Source organism: Lepidochelys kempii, chromosome 1 (genome assembly GCF_965140285.1).
Source record: "Lepidochelys kempii isolate rLepKem1 chromosome 1, rLepKem1.hap1, whole genome shotgun sequence".
In the NCBI taxonomy this organism is placed as follows: domain Eukaryota; kingdom Metazoa; phylum Chordata; order Testudines; family Cheloniidae; genus Lepidochelys; species Lepidochelys kempii.
The window spans coordinates 277,777,089-277,798,012 of NC_136380.1; the positions used below are offsets into that span (position 1 = coordinate 277,777,089).

A 20,924-nucleotide genomic window follows, 5' to 3' on the forward strand; every position below is an offset into this window, starting at 1 on the left:
AGATAGCTTTTATTCGTAGTAATGAAATGCTGCTGAATAGGAACATACATTATGAGTATTTAATATTATGGTTATAATTTTTTTTTAAATCACTAAATAAGTTTTCCAGGTCTCACAAAGTGTTTAATTATAAACTCTTGATTTCCACCCCAAATATTTTTAGTACTGTACAGCATGCAATCATTGTATCTCATTTTCTTAGCACTTTAGAATTTCATACAAATATCTTCAGATTACTTGATTTTTGTTTATAGAAATCAAGCTGTGTTCTAATTTCTGCAATGTGATCGTTTTAATATCTAATGGATTACAGTTTAAGTACAATTTATTTAGCTTATCTAACAAGAGTAGTCCGTGTATTAATTAGAAAGCCTACACTTCAAGCAAATGAGTGTAGTGTCACTAACTGTAGTGACAAACTGTTATTGTGCAGGATCTTTCAGAACCAATATTCTGTCTCATTAAGAGCATGGACTAAATGTGCACTTGCTCCACATCAACACTGTATTTCTGAATGTGGGAATGAGCTTTTCCGCTTTTTATTGGGAAGAAGAAAAACAGTTTACTGTTATTCTCTGGCGGAAAACACCACCACACACTTAATTTATCAGGAGTGTGTTAAGGAGATATGACATAGTCTGCTTAGTCGAGCAGAACATATGTGCAAGGCTGAACAGAATGGGTATGCGTATGAATGCAATCAAAACTGGCTGGTCTCTAAGAGAACACTAATTTGGTGATAATTGATAGTTATGCATTTAGGTTCATTCTTAATATATGAATGTAAGTCCCATGAACTTAAAAAAATTGCAGTTTTTACAATCTAGTACAATTTATCTAAAACCAGAAAGGATTGCTTATTCTGTGTCACTGAGAGACTCAAGACAAGTTACTGATCCTTGCAATCTAAATAAGGCAGATAAAGCCACAAATAATGACAAGATCATAAAAGAGGAATAACAGTAAGTGGAGGGAAGTGAATATTGTTCTTAAAGAAGCAGATTCATGTACACAGGCGATAGACATATGTGTCTATTATGCTACAATATCCTATGTCAGCATATAAAGGCAGCAGAGGTCTATAAAACAGTCAAAAGCAGGATTGAAATAAACTACTTGAATTTTTTAGATTTTTCATTGTGAATCTGCAAATCGGTCCATTCTGCAAGGGAAAAAAATCACCCTTTTTAAGTCCCCCCCCCCACAGTGAAAAGATGTGCCTGATTCATTGAAAATGAGTTATGTTGAAGAGTGAAAGGTAGCTTTGAAATTCTAATTTTTGCATATTTGGATCTCTAGGAGTCACCTGATCAAAACTCATAAAATGATGAAATCTGACCAGTATGAAATCACCCATTTTTCTATTGTTGTAAAAAGATTAAATACCTTGTGGTAAACACTAACAAGAAACAGTGCTTGTTGAAAGGCAATATCTATAGTTAGCGTTGAGGAAACCATTTGGATAAAACCAACAGAGGCCCTTACTTTGACTCAATACTAAATTAAACATGTTTGCAGGTGAAATTTCAGAGGGGTTAAATAACACATCAAACTGAAATTGTGTGTGATGTCTCTTCCTGATCTTATCTCTGTTCCCCATTCTCTCATTAACATACAGACACCAATCTTGTTTTGTTTACATTTCTCGCCCCCAATTTTCACACATACATTAAAGGGAAAAAAGCCTCCTGGTGGTGCAGTGTCCCTCCCTGACAAACATGTAAGAGAACTGTTGCCCCCTTACTAACAGTCAGTGGGGGTGTTTTGGTTGGCTAGCTCCCAGTACTAAAAGGGGAAGGGTCTATGGGAAATCAGGACCCTGAGACTGACAGTCCCCAGGAACAATGGGGAGAGGCCAATGCTCCAGGTCAGCCTGAACAATAGGGTGGGCAGGCTAATCAGGGAGTCAGGAGGCTAGGGAGGTCCCGTCCTCCGTGTGAGCTGGATTTGCCTGGGTCAGACAGAGTGGGGCCGAGCTAAGGAGAGAGTGCAGCCCAAGCTAAGCTGGGGAGCAGAGCTGGGCCAAATCCAGAGAGAGCAGACCCTGTCCTCGGAGCAGACCTGCAGCCCAAAGCCAGAGGCACAGCCCAGAGAGAGCAGACTTGCTTTGGGAGCAGAGCTGCAGCAACCAGAGCCAGAGAGGCCAGAAGAGCAGCCCAGGAAGCAGGTCAGTGCTGGGAGCAGAGTCACAGAAGCAGCCTGCAGAACAGACCTGTCCTGGGAGCAGAGCTGCAGCAAGCAGAGCCAGAGGGGCCAAAGAAGCAGCCCAGGGAGCTGGAGGCAGAGCAGCAGCAGCAGTGCTGAGACAGAGTGGAGCTGGAGCAATGCGCAGCCGGGTGTCGTGTGCAGCTGGGGAGACTGAGAGGGACCCTGGGCAGCGGGCCCAGCACAGGGAGACACCTCAGCCAAGAGGCTCTGCAGGCCAGGCTTGGATCTTAACCCCGACAGGGCGGGGCTACACTGGGAAGAAGGGTCCTACCACTTAGCTCCTGGGAGCGTGTGGGCCACCACCAGAGCAAGTGTCCAACCCACAGCATCCCTGCAGCACAGCCAGGGCCTGAGAAGGCGGCCTGGGACTTACAGGGAACAAACTGTGAACTGCCCGGACATTCCAGAGACACTGTTTGTGATGTTCCCTGCCACAGAGCGGGGTGATGTGTTTCCTTTAACCTTTCCCATTTTTCCTTATTCTTTTTAAAATTAATTATTGATTAAATAACTTGCATTTGCTTTAACTTGTATGTAATGGTCAGTGGGTCAGAGAAGTGCCCAGTGCAGAGAGAGTACCCAGGAGTCGGGACACCCTAGCCCCTGTCCTAGGTGAGCGCAGCAGGGTTGGGGGTCGAGCCCCTAGGAATCCTGGGCCCAGCCTTGTTGGGGTTACGAGGATTCTCCCAGACAGGAGAGTGGAAGGCGAGTCCTCAAGGGCAGGGAGGCCACTGAGTAAAGGAAGTGGGAGCGAGGTCTCAGATCCTTTCGCTAGCCCATTTCACCAGGGTAGTGCAGAAGCCAGGAAAGTTCCCCACAAGAGCGGGACTATTCCCCCGCTTACACATGGGTTGATCAGAACTCTTGAATTTTCCAGTCAAGTATCAGATCAAGTTTAAAGTTCTCGCTGTGGCCTTCATGCATGTCAGTGGATTAAGAATGAGCTATTTAAAGACCAACTCCCACTGCAGTACCAAGATTTCCCAAGGCTGCTGAAACCCTCATGGGCAATGGAACTCTCAATGATTGGGGTGATGCCAGCAGAAGAAGGAGACACTGCTTTCTCATCAGTAGGCCCACAGCTGAGGAACTCCCCAATCATTCAAAAAGAAAAGAGGCTGTCCATAAACCTGAGTATCTTTAAAACAAAGTTAGAGTCCCATCATCTTTGCTGCAGCTTTCTCATAGCAACAATAATGATAAAAGGAGCAACCAATCCTCCCCACCCTCACCCGAGAGCATTTTATTAAAATGCAGGAGATAAGAGAGGAAAAGATAAGAGAGGAAGATAAGATAAGAAAAGATAGAAAGATAGATAAGAAAGAAAAGAAGAAAAGATAAGAGAGGAAAAACCTGCAATTTTACATACGCCTGGAGAAGGGGGAAGTCGAGAGAGTACTCTGATCTATGTATAGACCAGTCAATAGGTTTATGCAGCGATGTGTGTGCATAAGCAGACACAGACCAGTCTTGCCATTTGATAATTTTGGGTGGAATCACAACAAACTACTGAATTTCCCTGGGAAAAAGGTGTTCATGTAGCATTTTTGGTCCAGAAAATCTGAGGAAGTTCTATCAGAAAGCTTGACCTTATGAGATTTCCAACATTTAGACACTAGAGGTTTTGGTGATGATGAGCTACTTGTATATTATTTTGATTGGTTTGTCATGCTTTGGGGCGGGGGTGTGTGTGTGTGGATATAGTTGCTTTGAACTCCAATAACAAGCAGTCAGAATCTCACAACATACTGCATTAATTTTATAGGAATGCATAATAACATAGGGAACATGACACAGTCATTGGTTAAAACACAGTAACAAGCACTAGTGTATAAGAACCTAAGCAAGACCGGAAAAAAAAAACAAGCTGGCCACGAATGAGATTTATTAATTACAGAAGGAATTTTTAGCTAAATTTTGGGCTTCCTATTTACAGTTTACTTTTGAACTAGCTCACTACTGGCAATACGATGAAGCAATTCCAACAATTCACGCTTCCACAGTTGTGCTGGAAGGAAAAGAAACGTACAGTTTATCAAGTGAAGTTAAAATGATTTCAGTACTTTAGATGTTGATCAATAACATCTAAACACAACTCCAAAACGCTAGAAAAAAATTGCTTCTGTTTGCTGTAAATTGTGCAGCATAGAGTTGCCGAGGCAATCCCAAGGCAGAGCTGGATAAAAATACCCTCCACAATCTTGTTAATAAATGAATAAATAAATATATCTTTAAGATGATCTACAGTGCAAAGAATATTTTTGCCAACAGAGAGACACTAGTGAAGTTGTCAAGAGGAACCTAGGGCATAAATATTTGTTTTCTTATGAACTGCAAACTGTAATTCTAGAAGCGATATGTTTTTCTTTCCCTCCCTTTGCTTTGCCCCCTCTCAAGATCATCCAGTTGATTTAATCTGAACTAGACTGAACTGTTTTGCCTAAATTCTGTCCCACACTCATTTTCACTCATGGGGGGCAGTGGAGCAGTGGGCAGTCAGGAATATGGCACTCTGGTAGTCCTCTTAGGAATTCTGTGAAATACAGTTTTCCATGTAATACACATAAATTAATGTCTCACTTGGCAGTGTGTAACCTGCAGGTCTTTTCAGTGTAGTACTCAGCAAATAAATCAACACTGCAAGTTAAAATTATGAACTTACGGGTTAAGTGTGACTATTTGATTTTGATACTTGGTGTCTGAAGATTTATTAAGACAGCAGTTCCCAAACTGTGGTCCCTGGACAAATGGGGGTCAGCCCACAAGGTGCTAGACACTTGCCACACACCTTTAAAAAGTTATGACTTGCCCCTGCCAGTGCTGTCTTAATTTGACAAAATTGATCTATTATACGGTGTCGTATACATTTGTAGTACTATGTAAGTAATAAATATTAATAACCATAAGGGGTACATTTTAAAATGTTGTGTAGAATATTAAAGCCACATACACTACTTTCAAAGTTTGTTCCTAATTGTTACCTATCACTAAATACTAGCTAATGAATATTAACTTTGCAGAGCCTTCCTATCACACTTTTTAAAATGAATATGGTCACAGGGTGCTGTCATCTATGACCAATGTTTTCTTTTTAAAATTTGCTCTTTTTTAAAAATGCAAGAGGAAAGTTGACCTTCTGCTGAAGCACTAGACTGGGAATCAAGAGATATAGGTTCAATACCTGACTCTGCCACAGATTTCCTGTATTGCATTAAGACTGGAAAGTACTTCATCTCTACCTGCCTTAGTTCACCATCTCCAAAATATTGCCCCTCTCTCCCTCATCTATTTAGAATGTAAGTTCTTTGAGGTAAGGACCATCTTGTACTATGAAAAGTGCCTATGCACGATGGGGCCTCTCAATGCTAATATAATACAAATACTAATACTATTAATCATAATAATGTGAGAATTTCCACACTTCTGAAATTTGATAATTTTGGAGAATATGTTTAACCATATATCTAGCTAGGATGTTAAAGTATTCAATGGCAAAAACAAAATCAAGAACACAACTACATTAACAAAGAGTTAAGATTGCTTGGTGGTATGTTATCCCCTTGAAGAATGTTGAGTTGAGCAAAACTCAACTTCTGAAAACCAGGAAATGCATAGTTAAGGTTGCTCTTGCAACCTTATCTCTGCCCTTTTTCAGCAATGCCCCAGTAAGCCCCGTTAAACATACTATTACTCTGTCAACCTCACAGGTGCTGAAATGTACAAGCTCTTCATCTCCTTTTATGACCCATTCTCTCTTACCTACAGTATTCCATATAACACTAAAGGACACTTTTTTTTCTGTATTGTCGTATGCACATTGTAGTCTTTCCAGACCGCACACACAAATGAAGACGTGAACCTGTTTTTAAATACCATTCACAATTCGGGTCCCCAAAACACTTAGTGGGTGCCATGCACTACCTTGGGTAAAAACTGACCACCAGAGACCACTGTGTCCTGCATCACAGTGACAGTTCTATCTCTGGCTCTGTGCAAAAAAACCTACAAAATTTTTGGAAATGGCTATTTTTTTCAGCACTTATATCTCTACAACCCCTAGCTCAAAGGACCCCAAATGTGGATAACAACCCTGCCCTGCACCCTCCTGAGGCACAGCGAATTTCAACAGAATCCAACAATGCATGCTGATTTTAGAGGACTTAGAAAGATCAAGTGGGTGGTGGGTGAAATTCTGTGGCCTGTGTTGTACAGGAGGTCAGACTAGATGATCATAATGGTCCTTTCTGACCTAAATATCTATGAATCAACCTTTAAACAAAACTTGTGATGCATACTTAACCACAGTGGTGTTGCCATGACACTACAATATGTACTCTGCCACTGTAGAATCTGAGCTTCCCCATCAGGTCATGTGTAAATTAAAACCCAGTAATGCTTAGTAGCCTCTCCTTGGAGCCCTTGTTAATTCCCAAAGAGCAAAATTTCATATTCTATGTGCACAAAGTGTTTTCTTCCTCTATTAAGGGTAAAAGTACAGTGCCAAATCTGTGAATCATCAAAAATTCACCTGCCAAAACCAGGATTTCCAAACAGAACTAAAGGACAAAAGAGCTACTGACTTTCCAAAAATCTCAACAGAAAGGTTTAAATATATAGACAGGTATAATATATATGAAGTTACAGTACACAGAGGTGGAGGAGAGTTCAACTTCTGCTCTGGTAACCCATGTCTCCTCCCTAGAAATAACAATAATTCAGATAAATGTCTGATTTCAGAGTAGCAGCCATGTTAGTCTGTATCCGCAAAAAGAAAAGGAGGACTTGTGGCACCTTAGAGACTAACAAATTTATTTGAGCATAAGCTTTCGTGAGCTACAGCTCACTTAATCGGAGAGACACTCAATGTACCTGTATGTGAACTCACTTCAAATTTTTATTATGGGGTAGGATATTTTTTGTTTTTATCGAAAGGGACCTTTTCTTTAAAATTGGGATTGTTTTAAATTAGTGTAAGGTAGTGAGCTACTACAGCAGGGCTCTGTTGCAAGCCAATAAGTCTGGTTAAATACAGTTACTTACAGTTCCAGAACTGGAGACAATTATATACCAAATGTACCCAAGAATTAGCAGAACTGTCTCAGCTTAGTAATTATAGCTGCTTACTCTCCATTTTGAGGATATGTTACAAAAATATCAGAAATATCCATTTAAATGTATGCTTTGTGGTCCACTACAGCTGACAGTGGCATCATGTGTTTCAACTTCTTAAAGACAGTGGTCCAGATAGTTCCAGAGAAGGGGACTTTCTAATAGGGAAATGAGAGTTCCTCCCTCCTCATCACATCACCACATCTGGCTTCAGCATCCCTCAAAAAGAAGTTAATACAGCTTGGGACTACAGCAACTTTTCTCAAGTTCCATGGGATGATGTGTGTCCTCTCCCACACACCTGTCTAGCTCCAACCCATCCACTTCTCCTGTGTGGATCTTGACATACGCAGCGAGCCCCCTCCATATGCAGATCTCAGCAGGCACAATACAGCCCAGTGTCAACGTGTTTTTCCTGAATGCAGCCACTTAGATATTCTATAAGAAACAGCTGTGTCAAAAGGGCCAAGTCAAAAATGCTGGACAGATATAGCACATGATAGTTGTCAGAGCAACGTTATTAGTGGCACAGATGCTCACAGTAGGAGATCTTTATTGCTCTGAACAAACCCAATCTAGCCCCTTAGCACTATGGCAATAAAGATACAGAGCTCAAGGAGAAATATTCAAGTAGATATAGCAACCTGCCTCTAGAAATCATTCCTAGAGTGGAAAATACATCAGCACTGTAGGCTAGACAGAAAATTAGGAAGTTATTTATTGCAAAATACCCTATTGGGTATGTAGAGTTGCTAAGTTTATTTAATGAGCATTAAAATCCATGTCCTTTTCAGCTCTAATTGGATGATAAATTCCTTGCATTGTTTCCAGAATCAGCATTGGAATACTCTATTAGGAGAAAACCTTGATGGATTTTTTTTAATTGAGTTCAAACAGATGGCTTAATTTCTGAAATGCTAATTTACTGCTGTGAGTTCTATATTTCATGGCACTTTATTTTTGATTGACACTAAGGGCTACGTGCAGAAGGTGTAGACAATCCTGCTTTCTATAGGAAGTGAGGTCGGCAGCTCTGCACTCACAGTTGTATTACTACAGGACTGTGAAACACAATCCAGTGCATAGGTCAGACCGTGATGCATCTTTTCCTAATCTGGGGAGTCCAACAAAATATAGCTTAACTGGCTACTGCCTCCCATCACCTCCAAAGCATGATGATCCCTTTTCTATAAAATCAGTATTAGAAATCTAGAATGTGGCATCCCATTAATTAGATTCACAGACCTGCTTTTTTAATTATTCATTAGATGAGTTATACACTTCAGTACAGATATAACCATTATACAGTTATTCTGCATTCCCATCCTGCACAATAATCTTGGGAATCTATCTATAAAGACCTGGATGATATACGATAGGAAATAAACCTGCTATCGGAGAGACAGACCTAGATGACCTCACGATTTTTTTCGGTCTCTAATTTTGCTTACGCACTGGGCATATCCAGACATTGAACATAAAGACATTATATGCATTTTCATGATGTATATCCAAACTCAAAAATGGCTGATTTATAAACCTGTGGTTACTTGGGCCTCCATTCAGCATGGTACCTGTGCTTGAAGTTTGGCATGTGCCTATCTTCTGAACTGGGGTCTTGAAGGTAAAATTCAAAATAATTACTCAACTGTGAAATTTTATGACAAATTCTGCATTCTAATCCCAAACAAGCAGTCCTTAAAGCAAAATTTCCTGGTAGCTAAGTAGCAAGAGTACCTTAGAATATGGGTAACAATGCTAATAAAAATCATGCATAGTTTTGTGCAATTAAGATCTTTTATGTACATTCATTTATTCACACAAGCAGATTTTGCATACTATGGTAGAGGTAGTATGTATTGAGAAATTTACCACCAAAATGTTTTGTTTTACATACATGTGTTTTCTGACAGAAAAATCCTTTTTTATGAAGTTCTAAGGAAATCTACTCTACTGTGCCACTTACAGATAATAGGACAGCCCAAAGATTTTCATTATACGTATTACATCCTTGCTATGAGCTAAATACTATCTGAAAAAATATTACACAGTAGATCAGTGATCAGAAAGATTCTCCTTCTAATTAACTAAAAATATTAAATTATTATTCTTAAAATTATTAAAATGAATTGATGATTTTCTGGTGAACAAAGGGTTAATTAATATCAAATTGGTCAGATTATTTTATAATTCCTTGCATACCCTCATTAAATTCCTATTAACATAATTATCCAAATTCTATAGTTTATACAACCTACACAAATTAGATACACAATGTAAGCATTCTAGCAATAATAAGGATGAGAAAGATTTAATATATAGGGTAAAAGGGCAAAAATGTTCATAGATGAAAAAATTTTAGGAATGCACCGCCACTATCATACTACTTTAACAAAACAAATCTCATGAAAACAAGTCTCTTTCCCTCTGCAGAGTATTTCTGTATAAACAATTTTGCTGTTTGAAAAATAACTTTCATAATTATTGTCTCATATTTTGCGTTATTTTTTTAAAAGAGTACCAGTAATTAAAGGGTTTGATTTTCTTTCAAGAGGGAGGCAAATCAGGAGCAACTCCAGTGAAGCCAACAATGTGACATTTGTGTAAATGAAAGAAGAATCATGTCCAAAATGGTTTGCCTGCACACACACTAAATAACACAAGTTCAGTTAAACACTTTTTTTGTATATTTTAAACTTTGTTTCAAGTAGTTAAGGTTACTCAAGTGTGACATCCAGCCAGTGTATCCTCTTAAAATAGGAAATACTAAATTACGGGACATCTCTTAACCAAGCCTTAAAGTCCTCACAACAGGGTTCCAGTGATTGCTTTAAATAGGATCAGAATTTGAATATTTAACTGTTTTCACTGTTAACTAAACAAGAGTGTCTGCAGAAAGATTTCTTTCTAAATGGAAAGAGCTTCTGTCTGTTTTCTTTGTCTATTTTTGTTCTCTTAAATTAAAGCTGAGAACAGTCCTATTGTGGTTTGAAACCTCCCAGAGCCACAGCTCACACATGAAGATGGAACACAAGAATGTTAGGGAAAGGATCTAAGCATTCCATACTACGGAATACTGTGTTCAGTTTTAGAGCCTTTGCTTTTACAGAGTTGCTAGCTGGCATGAGTATGTGCAAAGCGTCATAGGGGATGATTGTAAAATAGTCTCATGTATTTCCCAAAGGAAATTCAGTGTTTTCCACAGCTGAACTTGCTTTTCAAATTAGACAACTCATCTGGATATTCCACTTCAGTATGGCTGGTAAATATCCAGTTTTAAATATAATCTTTCCAAGAACCTGTCTTCTGGGAGGTACCTTGTCCCCAGGCAGAGATTGTTACGAGGGGGGATATTTGAATAAAGACAAGAGAGAAGCACTAATCTTCACTAGTACAAGGGCTCTTCAAGATCAAGCACATCTTTGGGATCTTCTGACAGGCAACTGTGTACAAGGTATTGATACAGTTTAAAAGTGTTTAATAGGAGTTGGAATGAACCATCACCTAATAGCTGAAGGGAAGCAGGCTGTACCCCTGGCAAATGACCCTAAGCAGGGGCCAGAGAGTGGATCAGCACGTGGGTTAAAGGCAGCCCAGTCAAGAGAACAGCAGGGGCTGGAGCCTGTGTAATTTTCCCTGCCCTCCCACCATAAGCAGGTGACAGGAGGGGAGGAATCATTGTCAGGCCTGTCCATGAGATGAGGAGAGGAATCTGCAGAAGCTCCTTTCACTGCTGAAGTGGGATGGTGTGCGGAAGTCTCACAGGCAGATGGTGTTGGTAGCAGGGAACTAGGCAGGTATGCATATGGTGCACATAATCCTGGCAGCTCAAGCAAGCAGTAGGAGTTTCAACACCATGGAACAGCTCACCTTTGTATTTTCTGGACATCCAGAAGCAAGTTTGGGGACAGACTTGGAAGTACACATCTGTATTCATTTCACAGTTTACTGGATGCAGGACCAAAAATGGGTCACATGGTAACCACATAGTATCAATTTTGGGTAAACAAAGAAAGTGAGTAGAAGGAATGCTGAAGAATCCATTCCTGCCATGAGTGCCACAACTGACATATTGGAAGCTGGGACCAAGTTTATGAAGATTGACTTCAGCAAATAGGGACTGGTCTTCAGTGAAGATGATCAGACTGAATTGCTTAAGATTCAGTCATCTTCCACGGACTCACCTCTGCTGTAGTCATTGTTCCTACCCAGGCTAATTGAAAGGGCTTGCAAAGATTCAGGAGGAAGGCAAATAGGGAAATCTGGTGTTTGTGCAGCATAAGGAAGAATTTACAAGCTAAAGCAAATTTTGATTATATATGTTTGCCTGGGATTATCAGGCTGGACAGAGATACATGTTGGAAAGAAGATCTGACATTTACTATTCATTTTTTAAAATTTATTATTCTTCTTGTATGCAGTGACACAAAGTTCCTGCTCTACCTTGGTGGGTCTTGCACTTATTTGGTGGATTTGCTCGCCTTGGAGCTTCATGGCAGCCCTCAGCTTGGCTGTTTTTCTGAATTCACAGTCCAGGTTGACTCCTCCTGTGTCTGACCAGGAGTTGGGAGGATTTGGGGGGAACCCGGGCCCGCCCTCTACTCTGGGTTCCAGCCCACGGCCCTGTGGAATGTAGCTGTCTAGAGTGCCTCCTGGAACAGCTGTGCGACAGCTGCAACTCCCTGGGCTACTTCCCCATGGCCTCCTCCCAACACCTTCTTTATCCTCACCATAGGACCTTCCTCCTGGTGTCTGATAATGCTTGTACACCTCAGTCCTCCAACAGTCCGCGTTCTCACTCTCAGCTCCTAGTGCCTCTTGCTTCCAGCTCCTCACACGCACGCCACAAACTGAAGTGAGCTCCTTTTTAAACCCAGATGCCCTGATTAGCCTGCCTTAATTGATTCTAGCAGCTTCTTGATTGGCTGCAGGAGTTCTAATCAGCCTGTCTTAATTGTCTCCAGAAGGTTCCTGATTGTTCTGGAACCTTCCCTGTTACCTTACCCAGGGAAAAGGAACCTACCTAGCCTGGGGCTAATATATCTGCCTTCTATTACTCTCCTATAGCCATCTGGCCTGACCCTATCACAGCAGACATCAGAGCTCAATTTCCAGGTTCAGTAACCAGATAATAGCCCCTGTATCAAAAGAATTGTATACCACCCTTCAGATGTTGAGTTGGGCACTCTTCCACCACAGGAGCTATTATCTTCAATGCTGCCCAACAGTCACAGCATGGAGAGGCTAATCCAGTGCATAGTTGCAGCAATTCTGGATGAGCCAGAGAGTAGCATCTTGATCCTGATCCAGGATTGACAACCAAGCAGACAAGAAGGTAGGTGCAGTGATGCACTCCTGAATTTACTTATTCTGTTAGACTCTTTTTCCCACGATGGTTCCCCCCCTAGAAGAACAAGTTCACTGCCTTCACATGGCACCCTCAGTCAGGAGCAAAAGCAAAGCCAATGTAGATGAAATGCAAAATTGAAATTCAAGTTCTCATCATAAAAAGAGAAAGACAAAGTTAAATTTATAATACTAGAGAAGATATAATATAATCTAGATATAATACCTATCCCGTCTTTATGCCATAAATTAAAAAACATTAACAACACTGACTATACGGAAGCATGCTTCTCCTGGGAGGGCTATGTAAAAATAACACAGTAAATGGTAGGGGTTTCCAGGAATCTAGGAAGACAATCTACTTTCAACAATTAGGCAGTTCCATACCTAGTAGAGATTTGATTTCATGATGAAGGATCTGATATTGCATGTATGATGTTGGTCATGAAATCCATATCACAAGCATTTGGAAAAACATGGCATACTGCACTTTTTAGAAGTGTTTACATATTGTATTGCACTAGCCATTTATATCAACCCTTCAAGTCAAGAAATGTTTTAGTTTTCCACAACATGATTAGGCTATCCAGTGGTGACTGTATTTGTTTTGCCTAAAGGTGCAGTTCTCCTTACCCACTCATTCTATGTGTGTGTCTTTGTGTCTGTTGTTACAGTAAGATATTTAATCAAACCCCTTTGAAGTGGTAGAGTGGAAACAGCTGTATCTGACAATGTGCTGATGACGTGGGACTTAAAGCTGTCAAGAGCTGCAGATTGCAAGCAGCACTAGGAGGGTAGTGGCTTGCAGGTCATGGCATCTTCAAGAGGAATGTATCTAAACCAATCAGCTCAAGGTAGTGGCTCCAAGTCTCAAAGATCTGGTGAGCTTTCATTTAATACTCCAGAGGCCATTCTTCAAAGTGCCCTTTCTTTTCAAGAGTGATGGCCAGATGTGGAGGAGCTTTGGGGGGATTTGTTGTCCAAGTTCAGACTTTTAAGAAATTAGGAATGCTACATTATTACGCAAATGGTGTCCCGACAAATAAATAGAAGTTAAGTTTGAATCAATATCTCATGTTCTGGAAAAGGATATCAGATTAAACAAGTTTCTAGATGATTGATTTTTCTTCAACAAAATTAGCTTGAAGCACATTTTCAAAATGCCTAACAACATATTAAAAGAATTTCGTGGTTTTGGAGTATCACAAAGGAATGGTAACTAGATGATATCTCTAAGAACAGATCTTTCTCAGTAATATTCCCATTTATATCAATTATGGGGGAACAGCTAAATGTCTAGAAATTCTCTTCCTGTATTTCTTGTTGTGCAGTGGCATTTGTTATCACCAGGCTGGGTTAACATTTTCCCAGTTAACACTCATTGAGAATAATATTGCTAGAATTAACAGTCACACATGTGTAGTGATTGAGAAGATCTAATATGATTTACCCATGGTAAATAAAGATAAATAAAATCAGAATGTATTGTTCACGCAATAGCCTTGTGACAGAAAAGAGCATAAGTAGGCTGGAGGACATGTATCTCTTTTAAAAATACAATTAAAACAAAAACAGCTTTGCATTTTTGTAGTGATTACTATATTTTACAGAAGTTTATGCTCTCCTGAAATTTGATTGGATGAAAATTGTTATAAGTGACATTAGCATATCTCTGTTGATAATAGGGCTGACACATGAATATTCTTAAGGTGGAACTAATAACAGGCAGAATGTTTTCTTCCTGCTTCAGGGCTGCACCTCATATTCTACTGCTGTTGGGCTGCATTTTCATAATTCTTGTAGTCCAAAATTTCCAATATTTTCGGAAGCAACCAGAGTAGGAAAATAAGCATTTCCAATATTTTTCAATACAATCACAGAATCATAAAATATGTAGAGTGGAAGGGACCTAAAGATCTCATATAGTCCATCCTCCCATGCTGATAGGGTACCTACACACTCCCTGATGGGTGTGTTCCCAACCTGTTCTTAAAAGCTTTCAGAGATGGGGATTCCACAATCTCACTTGGTAATCTATTCCACAACTTAACTCTCTTTATAGTTAGAATGTTTTTCCTAATATCTAACTGATAACTCTCTTCTTTGTACCAGGCCTAAAGATATTTGAAGACAGTTAACAAGTTTCTCCTCAGACTTCTTTTCTCCAGACTAAACATGTCTTGTTTTTTAACCTTTCCTCATAGATGAGGTTTTCTAAACCTTTTATCATCTTTTTGCTCTCCTCTGGACTCCCTCCAATTCATGAATATCTTTCTTAAAGTGTGGTGTCCAAACCTGGACACAGCGCTCGAGCTGAAGACTCTCCAGGGCTGACTAGAGCAGCACAGTTACCTCCCATGTCTTACAGAAACACTTCTAGTCTTTTTTTTTTTTTTGTAACTACACCACATTGTTGGCTTTTATTCCCTTTGTGATCCACTATAACCCCCAGATCTTGTTCAGCAGTACTACTGCCTAGACAGTTATTCCCCATTTTGTATTTCTTCTTTTGATTTTTCCTTCCCAATTGAAGTACTTTGCACTTGTCCTTGTTGAATTTCATCTTGTTGATTTCAAACCAATTCTCCAATTTATCAAGGTCCTTTTGAATTCTAGTCCTGTCCTCCAAAGCACTTACAACCACTCCCAAACTGGAAATTTTATAACCATACTCTTCACTCCATTATCCAAGTCATTAATGAAAATATTGACCAGTCCTGGATTCAGGACATATCCCAGGGAGACCTAACAGATACATCTTACAATCACAAGTTTATTCAGTGATGAAAGCTTTTACCAGGATTTTTGAAGGATTTCACTGTACATCAACCTGATCTTTAAAACACAATCCTATTACTGTATTAGTTTGTCTATTTCAGATTGAATATTTCTCCTCTTGCCACCAAACTCTTTTTCCCCCTCACTCTGAGCATTGAGCCTTTTTACAACTACTACAGTAAAAATGAATTAGTTCAGCAGCAGAGAGCAAAGTGGCTCAAGATGAAGAACTTTATTGCAGTAGCCTCTGCTGCTTACAGCTGTGCCCTAACCTTATGGCAATGTACAAAACAGAATAGATGTGCAAGAAACAAATGCTCCAATAGAGATGAAATACTCTGTCTACAAAAACTACAGTATTAGTCAAGTGAGTAATTCAGGGTGAAAGTCACACAATGTGAGACTATCTATTCATTGCTACAGATAGCTGAAACAATTTTCACAAAACAAGAACCAGCTTGAACCTTTGCTTATCCCGCAGATTGAACAGACTATAAAGCCAGAACGGACCATTGTGATCATCTTGTCTGACCTCCTGTATAATACAGGTCATAGAGCTTCCCTGAATTAACTCCTGTACCCAGAGTCCCTTGCAGTCTTCTGCTGGGGCAGCTCACTTGTGCTTAAGTCCATGCCATCACATCTTCACTACTATTGTTAACCATGCTTGTTAGATTAAAGTTAGCATAGGTATGCTTACCCATGCTACAATCACCCCTCAGTTTACAGTGTAGCTGTACACTAGTCTAGAGTGAATAATTAAAAGTTATGAATAAAACAGTAAGGTATGGAAAGGTCAGCAGAATTGAGACAGAAACAAAGTAAACTGATAAGAAAAAGTTTGATCTGTGTAAGAATTAGGGACCGATATCTGCCAAGTGTCATGCACCTTGTAGGTGTGTCATCCATTCCTACTTTCAGCTTTCCCCGGGGGTAATCCATCCGGAAAACCTATCCCCCTCTATCCCTTCCCCCAAGGCCTCACCCTCGCTCTGCCTCTTTTGCCCCCACTCCATCCCTTCCGCCTCTTCTTGCCTCCACTCTGCCCCCCACCCTGCCTCTTCCCATCCCTGCTCCACCCCTCCCCCAACCATACCCCTGCCCTCGCTCTGCCTCTTCCTGCCCCTGCTCCTCCCTCTCCCCCCAGCACCTCCCGCCTGCTGCCAAACAGCTGATTAGCGGCAGGCGAGAGGCACTGGGTGGGTAGGGGAAGAGCTGATCAGCAGGTGGCTAGTGGGTGCTGAGCACTCACTATTTATTTTCCTGTGGGTGCGCCAGCCCTGGAGCACCTATGGAGTCAGTGTCTATGTCCTGCACAATCAGTATGATATCACACATATTTTTATGAGAGAAAAAGACATCCACACTATGCCATGTGGCCTAAAGGAAGGTGCACTGAGCTACCAGCTGAAAGCCCACAAATTCTAATCCTAGTTTTCTACTCACTTCTCTTAATATATCTATCTACTTCATGACCCTTATTAACCAAGACCTCACACCTCTACCTTAGGGGAGGTATAACTATCATTCATCCATTTTCTAGCTAAGATAACAGAGATTGGACAAGGTCATGTCAGGCAGAGCTGTTAACATAAACAAGCTGTCTACAATGACAGACCCGGGCCCTCATCCACTTTGCTACACTGCCTTTCCAGGTGAAATGGGCCAAATAATCTCTGTGTGTAACCCATGCCAAGAGCGTGGGTCTTGGTTGCTCTCAAGTGGCTAGAACATATACAGAGGTTAATGAGTTTGTTACTGCATCCATACTAATGGGAATGGTCCATTAGTTGAAGTGGCAGGCATTCATGCTTTTAGATCTAAAGATCCCAGGTTCAGTTGCTTTAGATCAATGGTGGGCAACCTGCAGCCCACGGACTGCACACAGTCCATCAGGGTAATCCGCTGGCGGGCTGCGAGACAGTTTGTTTACACTGGTTCACTGTTGGTTCACCATTCCGGTTTGGTTCACCGTTCCCGGCCAATGGGAGCTGCAGAAAGCGGCAGCCAGCACGTCCCTGTGGCCTGCACCTCTTCCCACACTCCCAACGGCCAGGACCGGCAAGCCGCAGCCACTGGAAGCTGCGGATGGCCATGCCTGCGGACGGTCAGTGTAAACAAACTGTCTCGCGGCCCGTCAGCGGATTACCCACCACTGCTTTAGATGACCCAAACAGATGCCTTTACACTTGTCTGTGTAGTCTCTTATCACTAATCATACTCTACTCCCAGAGTCAGGACTCCGGAGAGCCAGCTAGTTCACAAATAGTTGTATTGCCCTCATAGAGGATAAGACCATGGCTTCCCTGTCACTTACTCCAATAGCAGATGTGGCAGTGGTCTATGCTGTGCATCTGAGGGTTGTATGTTCAAACACAGTGGCTGATCCATGCTGGAGGAAAATCTATGGAAGTTAGTGTGTGGACCCTGGCATAATTGTTTAAATGACTTTATATTGCAAAAAAGTATATTTAGAGGTTAATTTGGACATTCTGTCAATATTGGTTTTATTGATATACTTTTAGTTTTTGTATTTTGGTTAATGGGAATAGTCCCTTTAAGAGCAGGGTGGAGCACAGATGGCCTTGTATGAGGAAGACAGAGCAGCGTGTTGGAGATGTGGGAACTTGTTTAATAAACCAATCTTTCCAGAAAGCAATCTTAATGCCTGAAGGTGTAATACTAGCATTTATTAGGAGGCTAAAAGCCTCAGAACATTGTTTAATAAGCTTCAGAGCCTTTTGCCTATAGGTCACCAGTATGAATCCGTCCTAACTCAGTAGGAATTAAGTGTTGTCTCCCATTAATGCAAGTTTGGTGGCCCTTATATGCAATGAGTTTGGTGGGTCTTAATTCCAGCTGCCACAGTACAAATGCACCAACATACTTTGCACTGATTGTCAGACATAACAGAGAGGCCAAGAACTTCATGGACTTTGGAAAATGAGCTACCCCTATTGCCCTAGATCAGGGGTTCTCAAACTTCATTGCACCACAACCCCCTTCTAAAAACAAAAGTTACTTCACGACCCAGGAGAGGGGACCGAAGCCTGAGCCCACCCAAGCCCCACTGCCCCAAGTGGTGGGCCCAAAGCCTGAGCCCCACCGCTCTGGGCAGGGGGACCAAAGCTGAAGCTCAAGGGCTTCAGCCCCAGTCACGGGGTCTGCAACCTGAGCCCCGCCGCCCAGGGCTGAAGCCCTCAGGCTCTGGCCCTCAGCAGGGGGGCTCGGGCTTCAGCCCCGGGCCCCAGCACGTCTAAGTCAACCCTGGCGACCCCATTCAAAGAGCATTACAACTCACTTTGGGGTCCCAACCCACTGTTTCAGAGCCACTGCCCTAGATTACTTTCCTCTACATCAGAGCTGAGGAATGCTGGCAGGGCAGTGTTTGGAAAGCTTTCACTGTTGTTCCTCTGTGGATAAATAGTTCCTTCATCAGGACTGCATGACATTAAATCCACAAAGTGTTTAAAGCTGGAGTCTTAAGGTCACGTACAAATTGTTGCACATATGCAACATAGCTCATTAAATTATTTGCATAAAGTATTATTTGCATAACCCCTTTTTCTCCTTTCCACTCCCCCAGAATTAATTGGCAGTAAATGGTTGAAAATGAAGATGGTTACTCAAATTAAACTGAAAAGATTACATGCTTTTAATTTCTTTCTCTTCCTAAATAAATGATCTGAGGTCCTGCATGCTGCCACTCCCCTTTAAAATAAACCTCCAGAAGTTACCTGAAGAGAGAATGGAAGTTATTCTGATGATGAAGCACCATATCACTGGAATAAAGCCAGTGCTCAGTGGAATACCTTTGATACGCTACCCTCAAACTGTACTGTATTCTCCAAATTTCAGATGCCTATAGAAATAGACAGCAGATTTCTAAAAGACCTTTTGAGAGTAAAATGAGTAAATGAAAATTGAAGAATGGTGGTTGTACCAACTGTGTACCATTTGAGCTGCTTTCTAACATTTAAGATGTCCACAGTCAAAGAAAGTATTAGGACTTCTTAGAAGCATGCAGAAAATGCTTCAGTTCCCCAAATGGAAACTAACAAAGTGGATATGAAAGAAACAAAGAATGGAATATGGAAAGCTGTCATTGCTACAGAGAGTTGGCTAAGGATTTTTGGGTATTTAAACTATACGTTTAATAATTTCAGATAATTTGGTTTATCTTATGTATTTTTACTTTTGAGTCTGAATTTTCCTCAATTGCATTTTTTTTGTGTGTGGGAATTTTGCTGATGTTGTTTTATTCTAAAGTTACTGAAATATATTTTCAACAAGAGCTCAAAGTATTTTGTCTGGGAATATGCTTTCTAGGTTTACTTCATTATATAGCCCCAAGTGTTAAACATCTTGGGTGAGATCCTGGCCACAGTAATGTCAATGGGTGTTCTATCATTGACTTCAGGATTTCACATCTTGTTTCTAAATTGGAAAGGAAATCACATAAAATCTACAATATGGGGTAAGTAATTGTCAAAAAGAAAAAGCTGTCATTACTTTTATTTTTTTATTGAGTGTGAATTAATTCATGCAGTCCTTATTCCACATGAGTGATGCTTATCGGAACATTCTAAAGAAATAATTATCATCAAGTTTAGTGACGGTAGAAACAGGCTTTTTTTTTTTTTTTTTTTTAAAGAGCTGTGGATAAACATGTGCATGTCCCCCTCCAGCCTCCTCCATCCCTCCGCTGCCCCTCCCCACCCCCACTCCTTTCTACCTTCTCTTCAAAGTAAAAAGAAGTAGTTACTTTGCCTATAGTGCATAACAGTATGAGGTTATATCTGAGATAATAGCAACTTTGGGATTGTATAAGAACAAAACTTTCATTACAGATGAAAAGGCTGAAAATTATTTAAAATTTCTTATCTAGTATCTGGAACGCTGACAAGCTTTCCAGTCTCTGATGAAAAAGTCTGGCATTAGGAGAACCCCAAAAATCTAACACATTTGACTTTGCGTAAGTAAATCTAAGCCCGCCCCCACCGCTGCTCCAACTAATTTAAAACATAGTAGTAACATTCTACTTGTTTTTGGAACTTTATACCGAGAAGAATGAAAAAAACCCATAGTGATTAGTTTGACAAATGAAAAGCTTTATTTGATTTCTACTACTATCTAATTATTCATTAAAAGCATTCACAAATACAGGCTCAGAGATCTAACACTCCTATGATTAGTTTCTCCTCAAAGTACCACAGGATCCAACACATCTGAGTTCATCATTTTGAATAGCGCATGCCATAAAGGGAAATAAACAAACAAACACTTACATTAGGTCTTAATCCTGCTGCCATTTCATAATACTTCTCTGCTGCTTCATTGAGACTGGCTTGTCTATTGGTACAGGGGAAAAAAATAAAACTACACTTAGTTTTTCTTAGGTAAACATGGAAAGTGTGCAGATGGACAACTGTATTTGCTTCCACCATTTTAAAATATCCTATTACCAAATACCAATATAAATA

At 40.6% G+C, this 20,924-nt stretch overlaps 1 protein-coding gene across 5 annotated transcripts in view; it reads right to left on the reverse strand.

The window, feature by feature from the left end:
• The window catches only part of TMTC2 (transmembrane O-mannosyltransferase targeting cadherins 2), a 379,113-nt gene that overhangs the window by 11,597 nt on the left and 346,592 nt on the right, over positions 1-20,924 (reverse strand). For 3 of the 5 annotated variants that reach the window (XM_073327618.2, XM_073327617.2, XM_073327621.1), the window contains exon 11: positions 20,730-20,793. In XM_073327618.2, coding sequence (XP_073183719.1) covers positions 20,730-20,793 — 64 coding nt within the window. Of the gene's footprint in view, positions 1-1,179; positions 4,217-7,618; positions 7,756-20,729; positions 20,794-20,924 lie in introns of those variants that run through there. The other 2 variants (XR_012156727.2, XM_073327619.2) reach the window with 2 other exon arrangements.